The 18,496-nt window shown below is 48.0% G+C and overlaps 1 protein-coding gene across 8 annotated transcripts in view; it reads left to right on the top strand.

Annotated features, from left to right (window-relative positions):
• Nucleotides 1-18,496, top strand: part of GGNBP2 (gametogenetin binding protein 2) — a 77,005-nt gene that overhangs the window by 36,878 nt on the left and 21,631 nt on the right. For 6 of the 8 annotated variants that reach the window (XM_081945414.1, XM_081945412.1, XM_081945413.1 and 3 more), the window contains 4 exons: nucleotides 7,523-7,636; nucleotides 11,219-11,428; nucleotides 14,941-15,115; nucleotides 17,491-17,688. In XM_081945414.1, the coding sequence (XP_081801540.1) occupies nucleotides 7,523-7,636; nucleotides 11,219-11,428; nucleotides 14,941-15,115; nucleotides 17,491-17,688 (697 nt within the window). The remainder of the gene's footprint in view (nucleotides 1-7,522; nucleotides 7,637-11,218; nucleotides 11,429-14,940; nucleotides 15,116-17,490; nucleotides 17,689-18,496) is intronic. The other 2 variants (XM_081945419.1, XM_081945417.1) reach the window with 1 other exon arrangement.

Genomic DNA, 18,496 nt, shown 5'->3' with positions numbered 1-18,496 from the left:
ATTACAGTCGATTTTTAAAATAAAATAAAAATAAAAATCGACTCTGTGGCTTTCAGATTACAGGGAGTCCTTGACTTACGATCACAATTGAGCCCGACGTTTCTGTTGCTAAGTGAGACTACCGTTAAGTGAGTTTTGCCCCATCTTATGACCTTTCTCGCCACAGTTGTTAAGTGAATTGCGGCAGTTGTTTAGTTGGTAACACGGTTGTTAAGTGAATCCGGCTTCCCCATTGACTTGGTTTGTCAGAAGGTCGAAAAAGGGGATCACTTGACCCTGGAAACAGTGCTGCCGTCATAAATATGAGGCATTTGCCAAGCGTCTGAATTTGGACGCTGTGACCATGGGGATGCTTTCACAGTCGTTAAGTGTGAAAAACAGTCACGCCAGTTTTTTCCGTGCCATTGTAACTTTGAACGGTCACTCAGTGAACCATCGTAAGTCCAGGACTACCTGTTTACAGCAAACTCTGACTTTTCCATTCAGTCTCTTTTAGTGGAAACTGAATTTTAACCAGTTGCAAGGAGGGAAGTTTTTAAGCATTATAATTCACGCTTATGGGGCTGTTGATTGGTTACCAAATTTCCAGGCCTATATGATTTTTGTTTTTATTCTTTCAATTATCTGATAACCCAGCATTGCCCGGATGTTTATTTATAGGGGGAAAATATCCGGGTCCAACGTAATTTCTAATGTTGGATTTTCCCCCTTACCACAGGGAGCCCCCCTTGTGGAGTACTGTGAAGCCGTTACCATGGCAACTCCACTACCCTGTATAGTGGAAGCCATTTTACGGCAGTACAGTAGAAGCCATTTTAAGGCACAACAGGCTGTATCTTAACAGAACGCACACACCGAGGAGTTTTAGAGATGTCTTACCCCCACAGTATTTTTCTCCAGAGAGTAAGTCATCTGTGTACCAAGTTTGCTTGGCATTACTTAAGGTGTTCCAGAGTTATGCTGGAACACAAACACAGACACACACAGCTATGTATGTATGTATATATGTATGTATATGTATATGTATATGTATATGTATATATTTATAAGTAAGTATTATGTCAAAGCACCTGGTATACCCAAATATGGGAGGGAGCATACTGCTTCCCTTTTGCCTTTCAGCTCCACCCCTAGGAGCCTTCCAGGCAGAAAACCATTTTTGTGTTACATTTGTGCTGATGATTAAATAAAGGGAGACTAGTATAGAGCTATTTCAAGCTATTTAGCTCTCATCAGCTAGCCATACCCTTACTGGGATTTGAACCTGGGAAGCAGTATGCTCCCTCCCATATTTGGGCATACCAGGTGCTTTGACATAACACTTATTTCCTTGGCTCAGCTGATAAGGAGCCTGAGCTTGTGGCTTAAAGGCTAATACAACTGTCTAACATATAAAAACAGACCAGGTTCGATTCCCAGTAACGGTATGGCTAGCTGATGAGAGCTAAATAGCTTGAAATAAATCTATACTAGTCTCCCTTTATTTATTTATCAGCACAAATGCAACATACATATATATCAGTGGTGGGTTGCAGGCGGTGCGCCCCAGTACAGGCATACCGGAACCAGCCTGGAACACCGGATATCGTTCCAGTACGGTGCTCCAGAGGGCCCGACCGCCTGCCCGAGCTCCTTACCGGAGTTTAAAGGCTTCTGCGCAGGCGCATGGCTCGTACAGTGCCTGCGTGACGCTCCGCAGAGCAGCTGGAGCATTGCAGAGGCGCTTGAACACATGCGCGCGCTGCGGGCGTCCATGAGTACGCGTCTGTTCAAAGCCTGTGTGGCTCCTTTGATGTTTTTTGTCCCAAAGAGGCAATTGGACTTTTTGTTTTGTTTTTTTTCTTTGAAGACGTTTCACTTTTCATCCAAGGAGGTTCTTCAGCTCCTCCCTTTTTTTTCCTTTTGTTGATTAGTTTAGCACAGTGCTTCTCAATTATTTTCTGTCATGCCCCCCCTAGGAAGAAGAAAACATTTCGCCCCCCCCCCCCCCCCCGCACGACTGTAAATAGTATAATTTGTCTATAAAATTGTTATAAGTACACCTCTGCATAACATAGCACACCGGTCTTTCCTCGTCTCCCACCGTAGTCACATGCTTTCTTTCCTCTTTCCCTCTTGCTTGTCTATCCTTCCTTCCACCCTCCCTTCCTCCTTCCCTTCCTTCCTGCCTCCCTTCCAGTTCCCTCCTTCCTCTTTCCCCCTGCCTGCCTGCCTTCTTTCCTCTTTCCCTATCCTCCTATCCTTCCTTTCTCCCTCCCTCCTTCCCTGCCTCCCTTCCAGTTCCATTCTTCCCTCCTTCCTTCTGCCTCCTTCCTGCCTGCTTGCCTTCTTTTCTCTTTCCCTCTTGCTTGTCTATCCTTCCTTCCACCCTCCCTTCCTCCTTCCCTTCCTTCCTGCCTCCCTTCCAGTTCCCTCCTTCCTCTTTCCCCCTGCCTGCCTGCCTTCTTTCCTCTTTCCCTATCCTCCTATCCTTCCTTTCTCCCTCCCTCCTTCCCTGCCTCCCTTCCAGTTCCATTCTTCCCTCCTTCCTTCTGCCTCCTTCCTGCCTGCTTGCCTTCTTTTCTCTTTCCCTCTTGCTTGTCTATCCTTACTCCCTCCTCCCTTTCTTCCCTCCCTCCCTGCCTCCCTTCCAGTTCCCTCCTTCCTCTTTCCCCCTGCCTGCCTGCCTTCTTTCCTCTTTCCCTATCCTCCTATCCTTCCTTTCTCCCTCCCTCCTTCCCTGCCTCCCTTCCAGTTCCATTCTTCCCTCCTTCCTTCTGCCTCCTTCCTGCCTGCTTGCCTTCTTTCCTCTTTCCCTCTTGCTTGTCTATCCTTCCTTCCACCCTCCCTTCCTCCTTCCCTTCCTTCCTGCCTCCCTTCCAGTTCCCTCCTTCCTCTTTCCCCCTGCCTGCCTGCCTTCTTTCCTCTTTCCCTATCCTCCTATCCTTCCTTTCTCCCTCCCTCCTTCCCTGCCTCCCTTCCAGTTCCATTCTTCCCTCCTTCCTTCTGCCTCCTTCCTGCCTGCTTGCCTTCTTTCCTCTTTCCCTCTTGCTTGTCTATCCTTCCTTCCACCCTCCCTTCCTCCTTCCCTTCCTTCCTGCCTCCCTTCCAGTTCCCTCCTTCCTCTTTCCCCCTGCCTGCCTGCCTTCTTTCCTCTTTCCCTATCCTCCTATCCTTCCTTTCTCCCTCCCTCCTTCCCTGCCTCCCTTCCAGTTCCATTCTTCCCTCCTTCCTTCTGCCTCCTTCCTGCCTGCTTGCCTTCTTTTCTCTTTCCCTCTTGCTTGTCTATCCTTCCTTCCACCCTCCCTTCCTCCTTCCCTTCCTTCCTGCCTCCCTTCCAGTTCCCTCCTTCCTCTTTCCCCCTGCCTGCCTGCCTTCTTTCCTCTTTCCCTATCCTCCTATCCTTCCTTTCTCCCTCCCTCCTTCCCTGCCTCCCTTCCAGTTCCATTCTTCCCTCCTTCCTTCTGCCTCCTTCCTGCCTGCTTGCCTTCTTTTCTCTTTCCCTCTTGCTTGTCTATCCTTACTCCCTCCTCCCTTTCTTCCCTCCCTCCCTGCCTCCCTTCCAGTTCCCTCCTTCCTCTTTCCCCCTGCCTGCCTGCCTTCTTTCCTCTTTCCCTATCCTCCTATCCTTCCTTTCTCCCTCCCTCCTTCCCTGCCTCCCTTCCAGTTCCATTCTTCCCTCCTTCCTTCTGCCTCCTTCCTGCCTGCTTGCCTTCTTTCCTCTTTCCCTCTTGCTTGTCTATCCTTCCTTCCACCCTCCCTTCCTCCTTCCCTTCCTTCCTGCCTCCCTTCCAGTTCCCTCCTTCCTCTTTCCCCCTGCCTGCCTGCCTTCTTTCCTCTTTCCCTATCCTCCTATCCTTCCTTTCTCCCTCCCTCCTTCCCTGCCTCCCTTCCAGTTCCATTCTTCCCTCCTTCCTTCTGCCTCCTTCCTGCCTGCTTGCCTTCTTTCCTCTTTCCCTCTTGCTTGTCTATCCTTCCTTCCACCCTCCCTTCCTCCTTCCCTTCCTTCCTGCCTCCCTTCCAGTTCCCTCCTTCCTCTTTCCCCCTGCCTGCCTGCCTTCTTTCCTCTTTCCCTATCCTCCTATCCTTCCTTTCTCCCTCCCTCCTTCCCTGCCTCCCTTCCAGTTCCATTCTTCCCTCCTTCCTTCTGCCTCCTTCCTGCCTGCTTGCCTTCTTTTCTCTTTCCCTCTTGCTTGTCTATCCTTCCTTCCACCCTCCCTTCCTCCTTCCCTTCCTTCCTGCCTCCCTTCCAGTTCCCTCCTTCCTCTTTCCCCCTGCCTGCCTGCCTTCTTTCCTCTTTCCCTATCCTCCTATCCTTCCTTTCTCCCTCCCTCCTTCCCTGCCTCCCTTCCAGTTCCATTCTTCCCTCCTTCCTTCTGCCTCCTTCCTGCCTGCTTGCCTTCTTTTCTCTTTCCCTCTTGCTTGTCTATCCTTACTCCCTCCTCCCTTTCTTCCCTCCCTCCCTGCCAGCAGCTCCTCCAGCATCCCAGCTGGAAGCAGCAGCACAACAGTCGCCGTTACCAGGGGCGAAGGGGTGGCGGTGGCAAGATCGGGCGACCGCCGCCCCTTTGTCCCTTCCCCAACAGCGGCTGTTGCGCTTCCGCTTCCAGACAGAATGCTGGCGGTGGAGCTGCTGGCGGGGAGGCGAGCTACCTGCATAAAGACGCCGCCGAGGGCATGGCAGAATATATCCCGGCTTGAAGTGGCAGCGCTGGGGACTGCTCAGAGACTCATCAGAGCCGCGGGCTGGAGCTGTGCAAAAAGTCTGCTTGGGCTGGGGGGGGGGGGGGAAGGGAGGGAAGCCTGGGACAGCCATGCTTCCCTCCCTCCCACCCCCGCCCGAGCAGGCTTCTTGCACAGCTCCAGCCCGCGGCTCCAATGAAAATCCACAGTCCGAAGTGCTGCCACTTCCAGGCGGGATATATTATGCCTTGCCCATGCCGCCGCCGTTGCACCCAGATGGAAAGGGAGCCTTCGCGCCCCCCTTTACGGAGCCTCGCGCCCCCCCAGGTTTAGCAGAATAACCACAGATAGAGGCTTCGTTGTTCCACTCTTGGGACACATAATCCATTTTCTGTTTTGTGAAGGTTTGAAAGATGCATCTATGAAGGGGGGCTTAAGAATTCACAAAAATAAGACGTCCATTTACGTAGTGGCAATACCTGCAAAGGGTGTCTCAGTGGCTAAGACGCTGAGCTTGTCGATCAGAAAGGTTGGCAGTGCAGCGGTTCAAATCCCTAGCGCCGCCTTACGGAGTGAGCTCCCATGACTTGTCCCAGCTTCTGCCAACCTAGCAGTTCGAAAGCACGTAAAAAAATGCAAGTAGAAAAAATAGGGACCACCTTTGGTGGGAAGGTAACAGCGTTCCGTGCGCCTTCGGTGTTGAATCATGCCAGCCACATGACCACGGAGACGTCTTTGGACGGCGCTGGCTCTTCGGCTTTGAAACGGAGATGAGCACCGCCCCCTAGAGTCGGGAACGACTAGCACATATGTGCGAGGGGAACCTTTACCTTTAACCTAATACCTCTGAATTCTTCTTTTAATGCTGTATACCCTAGCGAAGGGAACGGTAGCACCCCGAGCACAGAGAAGTTAGGTGCAGATAAGAGATCTAGCGAAGAAGACAGGAAGGAGACCAAATGTAGGATCACTTTCTACTATGGACCTTTCCAGGGAGCCAGCAGGTAAAACCATACCAGAAAATATTGAATTGTTTGTTTCTTAAATAGGGTGGCGCGGCGGCGCTGTGGGTGAAGATGCTGGGTTGGTTGGCTGGAAAGCTGGCAACTGGGTTTGAGACTCCCAAGTCTCAAACTTGGGAGTCTCAAAACTTTTACAGTTGTGACAGGGGTTTCAGAGTATAGGGAGTCCTCGACTTACGCTCCCAATTGAGCCCAAGGTTTCTGTTGCTAAGTGAGACCGCTGTTAAGTGAGTTTTGCTCCATTTTTACCACCTTTTTCTCGCCACCGCTATTAAGTGAATCGCTACAGTTGTTCAGTTAGTACAGGGGTCGGCAAACTTAAACACTCAAAGAGCCATTTGGACCCGTTTCCTACCGAAAAGAAAACACCGGGAGTCACAAAGGCCCTAACCCAGGGGTGTCCAAACTTGGGAACTTTAAGACTTGTGGACTTCAACTCCCAGAATCCCCCAGCCAGCCATCTGGGGAATTCTGGGAGTTAAAGTCCACAAGTCTTAAAGTTCCCAAGTTTGGATACCCCTGCCCTAACCGGAAGCCCCCCTGTTCAATTCTAGAGCTGACCGGAAGTTCAGTTCCCCCACCATAGAGTCTCCTCCTAGCGCGGCGTCCTTTTTCCTCTACCTGTCATAACCAAAAGCGCTATCAATTGTGGAGACAACTGGAAAACCCTCCCCTTGCCATAGAGTCTTCTCCTGGCGCACTGTGCTTCTCTTCGCCCCACCCCCCCACCCCGGGAAGCTCCTCTCAAACATATGGCGCCGACCGGTGACGGAGCCGCAGCAGAGGGAGGAAAGAGCCACATGCGGCTCCAGAGCCGGAGTTTGCTGACCCCTGAGTTAGTAACACGGCTGTTAAAGTGAATCTGGCTGGCCCATGGACTTTGCTTGCCAGAAAGTCGCAAAAGGTAAATCCCATAGCCCCGAGATCCTGCAAACTGTCAAAAAGACGTGTCCGTTGAATTGTGATCATGTGACCATGGAGAGGCTGCAATGGTCACCTGAAAATGGTCATAAGTTCCTTTTTTCAGTGCGTTGTAACTTCGAACTGTCTCTAAATGAATAAGGCGAGGGCTAGGTGGCTCAGCGACTAAGACGCTGAGCTTGTCAATCAGAAAGGTCAGCAGTTTGGCGGTTCAAATCCCTAGCGCCGCAAACAGAGTGAGCTCCCGTTACTTGTCCCAGCTTCTGCCAACCTAGAAGTTTGAAAGCAGGTAAAAAATGCAAGTAGAAAAATAGGAACCACCTTTGTTGGGAAGGGAATAGCTTTCCGTGCGCCTTCGGTATTTAGTCATGCCGGCCACATGACCACGGAGACGTCTTCGGACAGCGTTGGCTCTTCGGCTTTGAAATGGAGATGAGCAGCGCCCCCTAGAGTCGGGAACGACTAGCACATATGTGCAAGGGGAACCTTTACCTTTACAGATTATATCTATATATAATACAATACAATAACAGAGTTGGAAGGTACCTTGGAGGTCTTCTAGTCCAACCCCCTGCCTAGGCAGGAAACCCTATACTGTTTCAGACAAATGGCTATCCAACATCTTCTTAAAGACTTCCAGTGTTTCTGGAGGCAAGCTGTTCCACTGATTAATTGTTCTCACTGATCTATCTATCTATCTATCTATCTATCTATCTATCTATCTATCTATCTATCATCTATCTATCATCTATCTATCTATCTATCTATCTATCTATCTATCTATCTATCTATCTATCTATCTATCTATCTATCTATTTTTTATATATTGAAAGCCACATAGAATTACTCGGGTGAGGTGGATGACCATATACATTCCCTAAATAAATAAATATTCTTTTTTTTTTACTCCTCTTCAGAGGTTGCTGGATGGATATATGGGAACTCATGTCGCAGGAATGTCGAGATGAAGTAGTCTTAATTGATTCTAACTGTCTGTTAGAAACACTAGAAGCTTACCTCCGAAAACATAGGTGAGTGGCTGGGGTTGGGAACCCCCTTCTCTTCCTCCTCTGCATTTTACCCCGTGTGGTCAGTGCAGGTGCATCAAAGGTGACACTGGGGTGTGGATTCAAAGGAGCCGAATCCAGTTGCAGAAGCTTTTAAGGAAATCCACCCTGACTGTTCTTCAGAAGGGCAGATCCTGGAGATCAAATATTTTGGCTACCAAATGAGAAGAAAGGACTCCTTGGAGAAGACCCTGATGAGGGGAAAGATGGAAAGTATGCTGTGTGGATGACACCCTCTGACCATCTCATCCTCTGGGGACCACAGAGGATGAGATGGTGAGAGGGGGTCATCGACGCAACAAACGTGAATTTGGACAAAGTCCAGGAGACAGTGGAGGACAATGGTGTCCTATGGTTCTTGGGGTTGTGAAGATTCGGCCACAACTCAGCCTGTTCTGACCGAGGCTTCCCGAGAGAATGAAGCAAACTCCTGGTCCCGACAAAAACCCCTTTTTATTAATTTACTGTGAATTCTGCTCATTCACATCCAGCAAAGTCTTTCAAGGGAGGATTTACAGTCACAGACCTTATCTGGCTTGGAGAGCTGACAGGACAATGTGTGCAAAACCTGGCAAGGAGTCTCGGAGAGTCACAAACCAATTAATCGAACTAATTGTCTCCTGCAAACTCCACTCCCCTTTGGCTCCTCTTTTATTTCCTCTGGGAGGGGCCATTCATCCTCCACCTGTGGCCTTACTCCCAAGTCGACCCCTGTTCTTTAGCTGTTCCCTGCATGGGCACACTGGAAACAGGCTCCAGCTGTTTCTCTGCCTCACTGATGTCTGACTCTGAAGGCAGCTGATAACCGGCATATGGCCCTGGCCCTCTCTCTGCCTCCGACACAGAGCCCTCCTCAGAGCCTTCCCCAGACTCCAGGACTGGCCCATCTTCCTCCCCAACCTCCTCTCTGTCCGAATCTGCTGCCAGCTCTGCTGGCCACTGACGGCCACAACACAGCCAACTGAACAACAACACAGAAGCTTTTAATCTGTGGCAGCAACCCATGAATCTACAAACCCCTTTCCAGGTAGTCCTCGACTTAACAGCCACAACAGAGTCCCAAAATTCTCTTGCTAAGTGAGACATTTGTTAAGTGAGTTCCCCCCCCCCACTTGACGACCTTTCTTGCCACAGTTGTTAAGTGAATCGCTGCAGCTGTTAAGTTAGTAACACGGTTGTTAAATGTATCTGACTTCCCGGTGGACTTTGTCAGAAAGTCACAAAAGTAGATCACACGCCCCCGGGGACACTGCAACCGTCATAAATATGAGCCAGTTGCCAATCATCTGGATTTTGATCCCGTGACCAAGAGGATTCTACAATGGTTGTAAGGGTAAAAATGGTCATAAGTCACTTCTTTCATTGCCATTGTAACGTCGAACGGTCATTAAATGAACTGTTGTAAGTTGAGGACTACCTGTACTTGATTCACCATTTTGGGTTGGACACCACAAGAGGTGCCTGTTTTGTGTGTGTGTGTGTGTATGTCTGTGTTTTAAAGCCAGAAAAAGTATGCAGTGTGTATGTTTTTCCTTTCCTTTCCTTTCCTTTCCTTTCCTCCCTCTCTTCCCGATCCCTTTCCCCTCCTCCTTTTAAACATTTAAAGAATCAAATAAGTAATTGAACAAACAAACAAAAAGGAAGAAAAAGCGAAAAGAACCACAGTGGACGGAAAATAAAATATGAGTAAATAAAGAATATGCTCACTGCTTAAAATTCACTATTTCATAGATTACATACTGTAATCTAATGAATATTTACTACTAAATTCATTAAATGGTTTTGAGATGTAATTGTCCATCACTACAAAACTCTAAGCATTAATAGTTATATTGATGTCAGCAAACTATCCTGATATAAAATAAATGCACATATTATAAAAAGGAAAATACAGTAAGTGAAAACACTAGTAAGTCCCAATTCTCTCTTTCATTTTGAGACGCAATTGTCAATTGTTACAGAACTCTTAAGCACTGATGTTTATATTGATTGTCACCATGGTTTATTGTTATCTAAAATAAACACGCATGAACTTTTGAAACGGAAATAGGAAAATCTGAAATACTAAAAATTGATTAGTAAAAACAGAGCTGTGCGAAGTTCTATCAATTTGAGAAGTAATTGTCAATCATTACAAAACTCTTACACATTAATACTTATATTAATTGTCCCCATGGTTTATCATTACTTAAATAAACGCGCAGCATCTCGTGGAAGGAAAAAAATACTAAATACTAAAGAACGAGGGTTGAAATCAATATTACCTTCTAAATTCTCTCCCATTGTACCTAACTGCTGATTACAGGTAGTCCTTGACGTCTGACCGCAATAGAACCCAAAATGTCCATTGCTGTGCAAGATAGTTATTAAGCGAGTTTTGCCCCAATTTTACAACCTTTCTTGCCATAGTTGTTAAGTGAATCACTGCTCTTGTTTACGTTAGCTAATATGGTTAAGCGAATCTGGCTTGCCTATTGATTTTGCTAGTCAGAAAGTTACATGACCCTAGGACACTGCAGCCGTCATAAATGCGAGTCAGTTGCCAAGCGTCACATCTTTGATCAAGCGATCACAGGGATGCTGCAGGGGTTGTGTGAAAAAATGATCCTAAGTCCCTGTTGAGTCACCAGGTCACCGGGGTAAATCACCTGGTGGCACAGTGGTTACAAATGCAACATTGCAGTCTAACTCTGCCCGCAGTGTGGAGTTCGATCTTGACGGGCTCAAGGTTGTTGACTCCATCCTTCCGAGGTCAGTAAAATGAGATGGTTTTACCCAGATTGTTGGGGGAAATATGCTGACATTGTAAACCACTGAAAAAAATGCTGTAAAGCACTATTGGGGCAGTATATAAGTCTACGTCAGGGGTGTCAATCTCAAGGCCCGTGGGCCGGATTCAGTACTTGGATTTGGCCCGTGGGGCTGCTCTGGAAACAGCGAAGGCCCACAGTGCCTCTGCCAGCGAAAACGGAGCTCAGGAGGGCCACGTGTGGTCCTATGGAGCTCTGTTTTTGCTGTCAGAGGGCTGCAGGAGGCTGTCGCAGCTGAAAACAGAGCTTGGGAAGGCCACAGGCGGCACTCCCAAGCTCCACTTTTGATGGCAGAGGACTGCAGGAGGCTTTTGGAGCCGAAAACGGAGCTCGGGAGCCCCTTTTCGTTGGCAGAGCGCTTGGGCCACCTCAGGCGCCCCCGACACGAGTGACGTCAAGCTGGCCATACCCACCCCGGCCCTCCAACCTCAAACACAACCCTGATGCTGCCCTCAATGAAATTGAGTTTGACACCCCTGTCAAACTCAATGTCAGCATTTTGCAGATGCTATTTTTCAGTGCCGTTGTAACTTCAGGCGGTCACTAAACAAAATGGCTGCAAGTCAAGGACTGCCTGTACATCCAGTTAGGGATCCCCATTAAAACTGAATCTGGCGAATGACTTTCTATCAAGTAGTTCCGCCCCGTTAAAAATGTCTTTTCTATCGAGCCTTCTCTCTCTCTTTTTAATTTAAAAAAAAAAACATACTATAATTCCCTTTTATTTTTAAACCAGGTTTTGCACCGACTGCAAAAACAAAGTCTTGCGGGCTTACACCATCCTGATCGGCGAGCTGGACTGCAGCAAAGAGAAAGGCTACTGCGCCACCCTTTACGAGGGCCTGCGCTGCTGCCCTCACGAGCACCACATTCACGTCTGCTGCGAGACCGACTTCATTGCCCACCTCCTCGGCCGAGCCGAACCCGAGTTCGCAGGAGGGTACGAGTATGTAATTGGCTAGACTGGGCTTTCTAGCGCTTTTGCTTCTCTTGGTTTTTTTTTTTTCCCTCAAAGAGGATGTATATTTCTGTCTCGAAGATATACATTGTGAGCGCGTGACTGGGGGCACCTCTCTCTCGGTTCGGCCTGCGTTCGCGCATGGGGCCTGTTGAATGGGTTTGCTCGGTGCTGCTAGGACGTGGGTGCGTCACACAAACCAAGTAGTTTTGTTTTCAGCTAGGCTTCCCGAGAGCGTGAAGCAAACTCTTTGTCCCGACAAAAAGGCCCTTTTATTAATTGACTGTGAGTTCTGCTCATTCACATCCAGCATAGTCTTTCAAGGGAGGATTTACAGTCACAGACCTTATCCGGCTTGGAGAGCTGCCAGGCCGAGATCTGCAAAATTTGGCAAGGAGTCTCGGAGAGTCACAAACCAATTAAGCGAACTCATTGTCTCCTGCAAACTCCACTCCCCTTTCGCTCCTCTTTTATTTCCTCTGGGAGGGGCCATTCATCGTCCACCTGTGGCCTTGTTCCTAAGTCGACCCCTGTTCTTTAGCTGTTCCCTTTGTCTGGCATCTCTGCGCATGCGCACACTGGGAACAGGCTCCAGCTGTTCGTCTGCCTCACTGATGTCTGACTCTGAAGGCAGCTGATAACTGTCAGACGGCCACGGCCCCCTCTCTGCCTCTGACACAGAGCCCTCATCAGAGCCTTCCCCAGACTCCAGGACTGGCCCATGTTCCTCCCCAACCTCCTCACTGTCCGAATCTGCTGCCAGCTCCACTGGCCACTGGCAGCCACATCAAACAGCAGTAGTTTTATAAGGCAGGGATCCCCACTGCTTATGCGCGAAGCTCCACTCATGCGAGTGGAGGACGCTTGTCCCCACACAAGTGGAGCTTTGCATGCTAGCACAAGCAATATCTGCTCATGTGCAAAGTTCCATGTGCGAGAGGAGACCTATGCGCTGTGCGGGCCGCTTGCACAAATAAACTGTGTGTGCATGCATGCGCCTGCCACTCACACCTCCCCTTCTTGCGCTAGGCCAGGCCACCAAGCTGGAAATGTTGGGGACCCCTGTCATAAAGGATTCTTTGGTAAATCTTTTTTATCAATCTGCCTGCAGTCCAGTTTGAGAGAGCGTGTTTAGTCTAATGGTTAAGGTCCCAAGCTAGAAAGCAGGAGATTGTTGCGTGCATGTCTAGCCTTAATCATGAAAACCAGCTGGGTGACTTTATGCCAATCACCAGGAGACAGGGAGTTCTAGTCCCACTTTAGGCATAAAAGCCATCTGGTTGAGTTTGGGCCTATCACCAGGAGACAGGGAGTTCTAGTCCCTCCTTAGTCATGAAAGCCGGTTGTGTGATTTTGGGCCTGTCATTCTTGTACACTTGTTATTCCATTTAAAAGGTTATAATATACAGTTTGACTTGCTTTGTTTACCATTCCATCTGCCTGTTTTAACACCATCTTATTTTCTTTTCCTTTTCTCCCTCCGGCCCTCCCTTCTCTACTTCCTTCCTTCCTCCTCTCCTTTCCCTTCCTTTTTCCCTTACCTCTCCCCTACTCCTACTCTTCCTCTTCCCCTTCCTACCCTCTCTCCTTCTTTTTCTCTTCCTTTCACCTCCTCTCCTTCCCTCTTTCTTCCTCTCCTCCTCTCTTCCTTTCTTTTTCTGTTGTTATGGGTGTCTCTTTCAGCTCTCAATTTATGTTTTCTTGGGATGGTATTTCCGCAAACCCAAATATGATTTAATATAATTTCTTACTCCTTTCCTTCACTAATCTATCCTAACTATGGTTTTTCCCCTTTATATCTCACTCTTGAATATACACTTGTATATTTAGTTCTTTCTTTTCTGTTTTCTCCCTCTTGCCCCACTCCCCTTTTTCCATTTAATAGTGTGTCTTCTGGGTTCTGTATCTTCCCCTTACTTTCTTTTCTAAATTTCTTTCTCTAGCCAATCATAAAATCTTCCCCATGTCTTGAAGTACACCAGTTCCTCTTTATCCTTTATTTTCAGTCAACCTGCTCATCTCAACGCTGCTCTTTAAGGGATACAAACTTATGAAGTTTCAGCCATAGGATAAGAATTTTCATCTGAAATTAAACAGCCCTGTTGGAGATCACTTCTTTCCAGTGGCATTCAGAAAGGAAGATTGAGAGGGACAAGTCGGTGGGCCCAACATCACGATCCAAGGCCTTCCCCTCATCCCCATATCCCAACACTGCCCAAATCCATGAAAAGGGTGGGGCTTGGATGATCGGTGGAATTTTGGTCACTAAATGATGCAGTTATTGCGGCATCACATGATTGGATCTGGTTGTTCTGACCTAGGCTTCCCCAAAAAGCATGAAGCAGATTACTAGTCCCGACAAAACCCCTTTTATTAAACGAATGTGAATTCCCCTCATTCGCCTTCAGCAAAAGGCCTGGCAAACAGTCTTTCAAAGGTGAATTTACGACCACAGAGCTTATCTAGCTTGGAAAGCTGCCTTGTAAATATTTTCCAAACGAGGTGCTGTGCAAGGAAAGGCTTGGCACAGAGTCTCTGGGATTCACGGACAGATCTTCACACTCCTGAAACGAACGAATGAATTGTTTCCTGCAAAAGCCCACTCCCCTTTCCCTCTTCTTTTATTTCCTATGGGAGGGGCCATTCACCGTCCACCTGTGGCTTTACTCCCAAGTTGACCCTGATTTCTTAGCTGTTCTTGTCTTCTGTCAGCTCTGCGCATGTGCACACTGAGAACAGGCTCCAGCTGTTCCTCTGCCTCACGGCTGTCTAGCTCCCAAAAGCAGCTGAGAAGTGCCAGACGGCCTCGGCCCCGTCTCTGCCTCTTCCGAGCCTTCTCCAGCCTCCAGGACTCGCCCAAGCTCCTCCCCAACCTCCTCACTGTTTGACTCTCCTGCCAGCTCCGATTTTATAACTATTTTATTTCAAGCATTAAGAAAATAGAATAAACAAATAAAGTAAAGTAAAAGAAAGCAAAAGAAAGTAAAAGAAACTAAAAGAAAGTAAAGTATAAGGAAGTATAAGTAAAATTTAAAAAAATGAAATGAAATAAAACAAAATAAATAAGCAAGCATGCATACAAGCAAGCAAGCAAACAAATCCTGTAGCCATTCAGTGAATCACATGGTCATTAAGCAAATCCGGCTTCCCCGATTGATTTTACGGTTGGGAAGGAAAGTGGCAGGTCGCGATCATGGTGGGATCCCAACAACACAGTTCACCCTGTCGTAAATGTGTGCCAGTTGCTAAGCACCTGAATCACAATCATGTGACTGCAGGGACGAGGCAACGGTCATAACCGTGAGGACGGGGCCGTAGTTGCTTTTTTTTTTGTTTTGAGGCCATCGTAAGTTTGAACTGTCCTTAAACGAACGGTCGTAAGTCGAGGTCTACCTGGACATACAGATTACAAAAAGCCAGTGCTGAGAACTCCTAAAGTAAGTTGGAGTTGCAAAAAGGACTGCCTTGCCAGGTTTCCCTGTTTGTTTTGTTTTCCCCAGGAGACGAGAAAGACATGCGAAGACAATAGACATTGCCCAAGAAGAGGTCCTTACCTGCTTGGGCATCCACCTTTATGAACGGCTGCACCGCATCTGGCAGAAGCTGCGGGCCGAGGAACAGACCTGGCAGATGCTCTTCTACCTGGGGGTCGATGCTTTACGCAAAAGCTTTGAGGTAGCGGCTCTTGCTCCCTTGCTCACCTGGAGGGATGGAAACAGGAAGTAGGAAAAGCATTGAGGTCTTTGGAATTCTGGGTTGAAGCAATACATTTTGCTAATGGGTAACGGTTTCCCCGCACATGTGCGCTAACCGTTTCTGGCTCTAGGGGGTGTTGCTCATCTCGGTTTCAAAGCTGACGAGCCAACGCTGTCTGACGATGTCTCCGCTGTCATATGGCCGGCATGATTAAACGGCATAGGTGCACGGAACCCGGTTACCTTCCCACCAAAATAGTCCCTGTTTTTCTACTTGGCATTTTTTACATGCTTTCGAACTGCTCGGTTGGCAGAAGCTGGGACAAGTAACGGGAGCCCACTCCGTTAGGCGGTGCTAGGGATTCGAACCGCTGAACCGCCGACCTTTCTGATTGACAAGCTGAGCGTCTTAGCCGCTGAGCCACTATGTCCCTTAAATTTTGCTAGCACCCTACAAAATTTAATGTTGGGGGGGGGGAGACGACTGTTCGTGTCCCTTAGAACAGAGGTCTCCAAATTTTCGGGCTCGGACTGGGGGTGCAGCAGGGGCAGGAAGAGGGGGTGGTTTCACAGACGCACGCCACTTTCATAAATTCAGCTTTGCGTCAACATCGTTTTTATATCGTGGCGCCCGAAACTAGATGCAATAAAAGTGGGATACAGGGTCCCGATGTAGGACTAATGGTTTTTTAGGGAAGGAGCAAAACGCCACCTTCATCCTGCAGATGGCATTTTGCACCGGCAAGATTGGCCACAATGTACAAAGACAGATCTGTTAAATGTTGGAAGTGTAATCAGTCATTGGGTTCATACTATCATATGTGGTGGACTTGCCCAAAAGCTAAAAAATATTGAACGAAAATGCATACTTGGTTGGAACAAACTATAAAGCAGCATATAGGCTTGAAACCAGAGATATTTCTCTTGGACATCCTACCGGGAAAATATGATAAAGAGACTATACATCTGGTTTTACATATACTGACTGCAGACGGAATTGTATTTGCACAACAGTGGAAAAATGACGACATTCCGTCAGATGAGAGTGTAATTAAGAAAATACTAGAATGTGCAGAAATGGACAGACTAACGCTTACTCTTCGGGATAAAGAAGAAAGTGGATATTTTTTGACGGGGGATGTATTTTATCAATGGTTAGAAAATAGAAATAGAAGTTGGAAAGGAGGAGATATTAAAAAAAAAAAGAGGAAATGTTAACATGGGGAGAATTTGAAGATGAAGCTGTTATGTGGTTTTGTAATTGTATTAGATATGTGGTGCATATAACAACAAATGTGGATTACGACTGTTCAAGTAACGGTACCCAGATCATATATAGTGTTTGATGGAAATAAAAAGTATCGTATTTTTCGGAGTGTAAGATGTACCTTTTTCCCCCCTAAAAGAGGGTGAAAATTTGGGTGCGTCTTATACACTGAATGTAGCCCCACCCACCCTGCGCCCCCCACCCTTTGGCCTCTGCCGCCCAGCAATTTACCTCTTTGCGGCAAACGGGGGAAAAGGGGCTTGCGGAGGCTGCAATAGGTTATAGCAATCCCTGCAGCCTGAAACAGCTGGGAGGCAGAGGCAGATTTCCCCCCCTTGTTTTCCTCCCCAAAGCGGGGCGCGTCTTATACTTTGGAGCGTCTTATACTCTGAAAAATATGGTAATAGAATAGAATAGAATAGAATAGAATAGAATACTTTATTGGCCAAGTGTGATTGGACACACAAGGAATTTGTCTTTGGTGCAGAGGCTCTCAGTATACATAAAAAGACAAGATACATTCATCAAGAATCATAAGGTACAGTGCTTAATGATAGTCATAGGGTACAAATAAGCAATCAGGAAACAATCAAGATCAATATAAATAGTAAGGATACAAGCCACAAAGTCATGCAGTCATAAGTGGGGGGAGATGGGTGGTAGGAACGATGAGAAGACTAATAGTAGTGCAGACTTAGTAAATAGTTTGACAGTGGTGAGGGAATTATTTGTTTAGCAGAGGGATGGCATTCAGGGAAAAACTTGTCCTTGTGTCTAGTTGTCTTGGTGTGCAGTGCTCTATAACGTCGTTTTGAGGGTAGGAGTTGAAACAATTTATGTCCAGGATGCGAGGGGTCTGTAGATATTTTCACAGCCCTCTTTTTGACTCGTGCAGTGTACAGGTCCTCAATGGAAGGCAGGTTGGTTATCAATTGTTTGTAATATAAACAAAACAAATGAAACGTGAAATCTTTAAAAAAAAGGGGGGGTAGGATACAGGGTCCCGATGTCGGGGTAATGGTTTTAGGGGCGAAGGAGCAAAACGCCACCTTCATCCTTGCCCCACTGATGGCTGTCTTTCTAAGCAGATGGCGGTGGAGAGGGTGCAAGGCATCAGCCGGCTGGAGCAGCTGTGCGAAGAGTTCTCCGAAGAGGAGAGGGTGCGGGAACTCAAGCAGGAGAAGAAGCGCCAGAAACGGAAGAACCGGAGGAAAAATAAGTGCGTCTGCGAGATCCCTGCCCCTTTGCAAGTGATGGAGGAGAAGGACATGCGGAGCCAGGAAAAGGTGAGGAATGCCAAGCTCCTGACTAGTTTTTGAAGTTGACGGAGAGACGGACTTCCTCAGGTTTGTCTTCTCCTGAATTGGTGGCAGAAATGTGGCGGGATGGAGATGCGGGTGGCCTTTAACTTACAACCATTCCTTTAGCGCACGGGTGTCAAACTCGATTTCATTGAGAGCCGTATCAGGGTCGTGTTTGACTTGCGGGTCCAGGTGGGTGTGGCAGCTGTCCAGGCAGCCTCTGTTTTCGCTGGCCGAGAGCTGCAGGAGACCATCCCGGCTGAAAACTGGGTCCAGGGGGGACGCGCGCATCCCCCGAGCTCTGTTTTTGTTAGCAGAGGGCAGCAGGAGGCCGCCCAGGCCAGAAATGAGTCCTGTGCGGAGCCCTTGAGCTACATTTCTGCTGGCAGAGACACTGTGGGTGGTCCTTCCCTGTTTTCAGGGCGGCCCTGTGGGCCAGATCTAAGCAATCCGCGACCGGATCCTGCCCGCGGGCCTTGAGTTTGACACCCCTGCTTTGGCGACCGTTCGAAGTTACAACGTCACTGTAAAAACTGACGTAACCCTTGCAGCATTCCTGTGCTCATGTGATCACAGCTCTGGCGCTTGGCAACCGGCATGCATTTATGACGTGTTGCAGGGTGCTGGGGTTGTCCCGTGTTACGACTTTCCTGGCCACAGTTGTTAAGCCAGGGGTGTCCAAACTTGGGAACGTTAAGACTTGTGGACTTCAACTCCCAGAATTCCCCAGCTGGGGAATTCTGGGAGTTGAAGTCCACAAGTCTTAACGTTCCCAAGTTTGGACACCCCTGTG

Source organism: Natrix helvetica (genome assembly GCF_964273705.1).
Source record: "Natrix helvetica genome assembly, chromosome: 2".
In the NCBI taxonomy this organism is placed as follows: domain Eukaryota; kingdom Metazoa; phylum Chordata; class Lepidosauria; order Squamata; family Natricidae; genus Natrix; species Natrix helvetica.
The sequence above is the reverse complement of the archived record's forward strand: the minus strand, read 5'-3'. Positions and strand labels throughout refer to the sequence as shown.